Source organism: Physeter macrocephalus, chromosome 9 (genome assembly GCF_002837175.3).
Source record: "Physeter macrocephalus isolate SW-GA chromosome 9, ASM283717v5, whole genome shotgun sequence".
NCBI lineage: Eukaryota > Metazoa > Chordata > Mammalia > Artiodactyla > Physeteridae > Physeter > Physeter macrocephalus.
In genome coordinates this window covers 68,111,106-68,117,105 of record NC_041222.1, presented here as the reverse complement: position 1 = coordinate 68,117,105, position 6,000 = coordinate 68,111,106, and the positions used below count along the sequence as shown (strand labels likewise).

The window sequence follows — 6,000 nt, the reverse complement described above, 5'->3', positions numbered from 1 at the left end:
GTTGTGGAGCACAGTCTCCGGACGCACAGGCTCAGCAGCCATGGCTCACGGGCCCAGCCACTCCGCAGCATGTGGGATCTTCACGGACCGGGGCACGAACCCGTGTCCGCTGCATCGGCAGGCGGACTCTCAACTACTGCGCCACCAGGGAAGCCCATGACCTTCATTTTTAAGAATCTTTCTTGTACTATTTCTATGTTCTTTGCCTCATCTTTCTCCTCCCCCTCACCAGTTATCTCTTTCTGGAATCCCTGTTAGATGTTGGACATTCTGAAATTACTTTCTAACTTTCTTAATTATCCTTTCCTATTTGTCATATATTTGCCTTTTGAGTCTAATTCTCAGGAGACTTTTCTCCCCCTAGTTTTATTATTATTTTTTCAGTTTGGTTCTCCTATTTTTAGCATTTAGTTTTCTTGTTCTCTCATTAGTTCTTTTTTTATATAAAATCTGTTTGCAAATAATATTGTATTGAAGATTTTTCTTCTGCTTCCTGAAATTGGATTTGTTTCTTATGGGTCCCCCAAACCCCTTCCCCCTTATTTTTCTGTTTCTTTGTTTTGGTTTTTCTCTTTTGTATAGGTGGGGCTTGATGATTGGTGGGCTTTGTTAGAGGGTGATCTGATGGTCTGACTTTTTAGATAGAAACCCTCTAGAATGTCTGCATCTGGAGTTCTTTAACATTATTCAGTCCTCTAGAAAAGAGTCCTCCTGCCTCTTACTTAGGTGGAGTGGGATATATGCCTGGCTGCTGGTACTGTGGGAGCAGGGAGACTGTAGGTACCACATTTCAGGATGGAGACTTTCTACTTATTCCCCTTGTGTTTCTTAAGGTTCCTTATTCCAGCCCTTTATTATGCCTGGTGACCAGAGTTTAGAAACTCTGCTTCAGTTCCTCCAGAGAATAAACCTCCAGTCTCCTTCCTGCAGTGGATAAGGATGTACTTTCCTGACACTGTAGGCTGAGAGGAGAGGTCTAGTGTTTCACTCTGTTGTGTGCAGCCTTTGAATCACTGTTCTCATTTTTCAGGTCCTCTGCTTAGCCCCATCCTCTATGGAACCTAGTGGCTGGATACTTAGTCTCAGTTTTGTGGGGCCAGTTACTCTGCTTCTAATCGCTTTCTATGTAACCTTCTCCATTTTGCTAAGTCAGTTATGTTGTTTTCTGTTTTCTTTGTCCTTGTAGATTAATACCATTTATAGCATTACTGTGGATAATCAGCCATTTTTAATCAGAACTCTGTCTTTTTTGTTACCATGTTTTTAGATAATTTTTCATATTTATAATTTTTAGCTTGTACAGTGTTACATCAAGATCATAAGGCATTTAATTAACCATTTCATTACTGTTGAGTAATGAAATGAGTCAGCTTGACTCTGGTTTTTTTCTGTCATGTTAACTAAAGTGACCCTAAATAACTATATAAATAGCGTTTGAAAATCATTTGCATTATTTTCCTGTGTAGTTTCTTAGAACTGGAAGGGATTGTGCAACGCACTTAATCCTGCTCCGTCATTTTACAGTCTAGGAATCTGATGTTAAGTAATATCCCTGAGGTCAGACAGCTCCTAAGTGGTATAGCTAGGACTTGGACCCAGGCAGTCTGGCACCAGAGTCTGTGCTCTTGACCGCTGCACTCTTCTGCATTTCCATTGAGTTGAGCCTTAATTAGCTAATACTGTCATTTCATAAAGTGTTTTTAAAATTGTAGTGTTTTATTAACTAGCAAGGTTGAGCATTTTTCTCTATGAAAATGTGTTAATTAATGCCTTTTTTCCCTTTAGTTTGTAGTCTTTCATCTGGAAAATTTGGGACATTACTTAGTGGCTCATGGGACACTACTGCTAAAGTCTGGCTGAATGACAAATGCATGATGACCTTACAGGTACAGTAGGTCTATGTGAATATTTGAGAAAATAATTAAAGATGATGATTCTGTGGCAATTTAACTTAATACCCATTTTTCTCACAGGGTCATACAGCTGCAGTGTGGGCAGTAAAGATATTACCTGAGCAGGGCTTAATGTTAACTGGATCAGCAGACAAGACTATTAAACTGTGGAAGGCTGGAAGATGCGAGAGGACTTTTTCTGGTAAGATCAGAGTAGACAGCTTTTGTAATCTCTTTGCTTCCTATTTGTGCAGGTGATTTTTTTCAAAAATTTAGACGTTTTAAAGTGGTATTTGAAAAACATCAGTGTATTTGAGCCATTTAACTTGGGTGAATGTAAATTTTCTGACAGTTAATATGTAATATCTTTATTTATTTATTTATTTATGGCTGTGTTGGGTCTTCATTGCAGTGCACGGGCTTCTCATTGAGGTGGCTTCTCTTGTCGCGGAGCACAGGCTCTAGGTGCATGGGCTTCAGTAGTTGTGGCTCACGGGCTCTAGAGTGTAGGCTCAGTAGTTGTGGCACACGGGCTTAGTGGCTCCATGGCACGTGGGGTCTTCCCGGACCAGGGCTCGAACCCGTGTCCCCTGCATTGGCAGGCAGATTCTTAACCACTGCACCACCAAGGAAGCCCTGTAGTATCTTTTTAAAAGGTGTACTGAGACCTCTCATAAAACAACCAGATACGGACTAATAAATAGTTACAATATGGGTATGTGCTTCTGTGTATTTTATATATGTAATTTTTGGTACTCAGTGTTTTGGTTGTCATTTGAACAAGTTCAGAGTGAAACTTCCAAGCATAAGTCTTATTGAGGGTGGGTCAGTAGTGTTATCTTCATGTATGAGGAAAACATCAGTCGTGCTTTTATTAATATTGAAGTACATTGTTTAATAATAACAACTTTCAGGCTTTGTTTATGTTGTGGTTTCAGGTGGGTAGTCTTTTAAAACCTCAGCTATTAAATAACTCCTAAAACGAGGCATCTGCTGTCTAATAATAGAACTGATGATTTATTTGTGGGGCACTTAACATTTTTGGTATGATTTTGTTTGTTAGTTTGTTTTTCCTTGCTTTTATTTATTCCTTAAAAGTTGATCAGCATCCTGGATAATACTTCAAGAAGTCCCTTTGTGCAGATAAAACTATCTGTAGGTGGAAAATGGACAATGAGTTGTAACTAAACATCCCTTTGTTTCTGCTTCCATACATACAACATGTGTGTTAAGTTTTTATTAATCTGTTATAGCTAATCTGAATCAGCATAGGAAATACTGAGCATGGGAAAGGTTTTGATTGCTGGTCTCCTTTATTAGATCACAAACTTCTGAGAATATTTTGTCTTTTAAAAAAAATTGTAGTGGCATCTACAATGCCTCAATTAATATTGAAAAAAATGGAATCTTATCAAGTTTTTAAAAACATTTAATATCCTTTGATGAGAGGAATAAATACACACGTTTTTATATATACAATCAGCATAACACAAGAAGTTTTCATTCCATAAATTCTTGCCCTTTTAAAAAATCAGTAGTCATTAATTTTTATTTTATCATTTTAATGCCTACATTTATATAAATTATGAAATATTTCCCTTGGTAAAGCAACAATGTTTGGCCTTATATTTATGTTTTGGTTGAATCAAAAGAGGTAGGATGAAGAGGCAGGAAACTTGAATTCTTGCTTTAGCTCTGCTACTGATTGTGTGGTTTTAGATAAATTAATCTCTCTCAACCTATTTCACATTTTAATAAAGTTTACTTTTTATGATAAAGATTTTATTTCAAACTCTTAAATAATTGAAATCTTTTTTGTAATCTTAGTTTTTCTTTTCTTGGTGCTTTATAAATATTAATCTCAGTATTATGTGGTGAGAAATTTAGGGGATATTTACTCTTTGTTATATATCTGTTTATATTTTAATATTGTGTATGTTATGAATTACTCTTGTTATTGGGGAAGAAAAGTTGAAATGAATTGTCAAGTAAAAATTGCGGGACTTCACTGGTGGTCCGGTGGTTAAGACTCTGAGCTTCCACTTCTGGGGGCACCTGTTTGATCCCTGGTCGGGAACTAAGATCCCGCATGCCGCGAAGCCAATCAATCAATCAATAAATAAAGGATTTTCTTTAAAAAAAAAATTGTGGGGATCAGAATCCTATTTCTGGAGGGGTTTAAGAAATTTTTAAGAAATAATTTAGAGACGATATGATAAATATAGAATAACTTCCCAAGACTGGTGATAAAAAATACTGCCAAGCCTACAATACAAATTTTGGCTCTCAGATTTTTCTACCGGAAAAAAAAAAAGTATTTCTCTAACTTGAAAATCGGTTTTTAATATTCACTGGTATGTGTTTTATAATGTTAAGAAAATACATAGAGCCATCAACCAAATGATCCATTTTTATTGATTTATCTTGTTCTTTTTTTTTAATACAGGGCATGAAGACTGTGTAAGAGGCTTGGCAATTTTGAGTGAAACAGAATTTCTCTCCTGTGCAAATGATGCTAGTATTAGAAGGTGGCAGATCACTGGCGAGTGTCTTGAAGTATTTTATGGCCATACTAATTATATTTATAGCATATCTGTCTTTCCAAATTGTAAAGGTAAGACTGTCTTATACTACATATTTTAAATTTTGTATTGAGCATTGTTCTCTTCCATCTTGAGGTGGGGGTGGAGGGCTAATGATTTAAATCAATTTACTATCTGTAACTTGAATAATTTAGTAAACTTTATTTCATAAGTATCTTTTTCCTAAAGGAGAAAACTGTATGATCATCTTTATATTAATTCAGACTGGATGGTGTGTTGTAAAAAGTTCTTGGGCATCTGAGGAAAGACTTCTTATAATTTATTGGTATAAAATATAGTGTGTAAGATGTGAAATATATAAAAATGTGATTTTTTGAAGTATATTGTATAAGTGACAAATACATAAAATTTAAAGCTATAATTTATAAATACTTTGGGGTTTAAAAATCAGTATGCCTATTTAGAAATGTGGTATATATAAATGTACTTAATTTTATTTATTCAAACTAATTTTTCCTGTATTCATTAATTTTAGATTTTGTGACAACAGCAGAAGACAGATCTCTGAGAATCTGGAAACATGGGGAATGTGCTCAAACAATCCGACTTCCAGCTCAGTCTATATGGTGCTGCTGTGTGCTAGACAATGGTGACATTGTGGTTGGTGCGAGGTATTCATGTTCTAGTCAATCAATCAATAATATGTGTCTAGGCCTTAGGTAGGTGTTAGAGTGCACAGAGATAAGCCATAGGAATTTCAGGTGAATTGGGGAGACCACAGGCACCTTTGTGTTAGTAAACAAAACAGTAGTAGGTATAACAGCTTTTGCACTAATGATACATGATATATTACAATAGTATTGCACTGTAAGTTGTGCAGTTGAAACATGAAATTAGAGAAGTTAGAGATTGGTGTGGGCAAACTTTATGGAGAAGAAGAAATTTGAATTGGGTTTTGAAAGATAATGAAGGAAAATGGTGGAGGAACAATGCTGGGGAACAGTGGATGACAGGGGAAGATGGTAGGGTGGGGCTTAATTATGGAGAACCTGGAATGCCCAGCATTTGTTAGATTCAGTGTTTGGGGTTAAAGGGTTGTAGCTCTTGAGCAAGAAGTGCTGTGATTAAAGCAGAACTTATGAATTATTAAATACGTAGGTTAGATTTAACTAGTGGTGACAATGGGCAGGAAACCAAGTTGGTAAGCAATTGCAGTAGTAGGTGTAAAGTTATGAAATATTGACCCTGCAGTGCTAATGGATAAAAGACCAGAAAATGAGATAATGCGGAGGGAAAATGATCAGAAGGGGGGTGTCAGAAAAGGATAGAGTTTCAAACTTAGGATGATTAGAAGTCCACATTAATAAAAATGGACAAGAGTGAGAATTGGTTTGGTGAAGAAGGTCCAAGTGGTGATAAGCCACACTCATGCAGATTGGTCATGGGCATTGGGACTGGGTCCTAGTGTAGCAACTGAGACTGAAAATCAAGATTGGCACAGAACTTCCAGAGTCAAGCAGTAGGGCATGTTTCTCTGAGGGAAGAAACATAGAAGGGGAGGAACA

At 36.5% G+C, this 6,000-nt stretch overlaps 1 protein-coding gene across 1 annotated transcript in view; it reads left to right on the top strand.

Annotated features, from left to right (window-relative positions):
* PLAA (phospholipase A2 activating protein) overlaps positions 1–6,000 on the top strand; it is a 36,321-nt gene that overhangs the window by 13,112 nt on the left and 17,209 nt on the right. The window contains exons 3-6 of the mRNA XM_007108984.4: positions 1,786–1,886; positions 1,974–2,094; positions 4,339–4,506; positions 4,971–5,106. Coding sequence (XP_007109046.1) covers positions 1,786–1,886; positions 1,974–2,094; positions 4,339–4,506; positions 4,971–5,106 — 526 coding nt within the window. The remainder of the gene's footprint in view (positions 1–1,785; positions 1,887–1,973; positions 2,095–4,338; positions 4,507–4,970; positions 5,107–6,000) is intronic.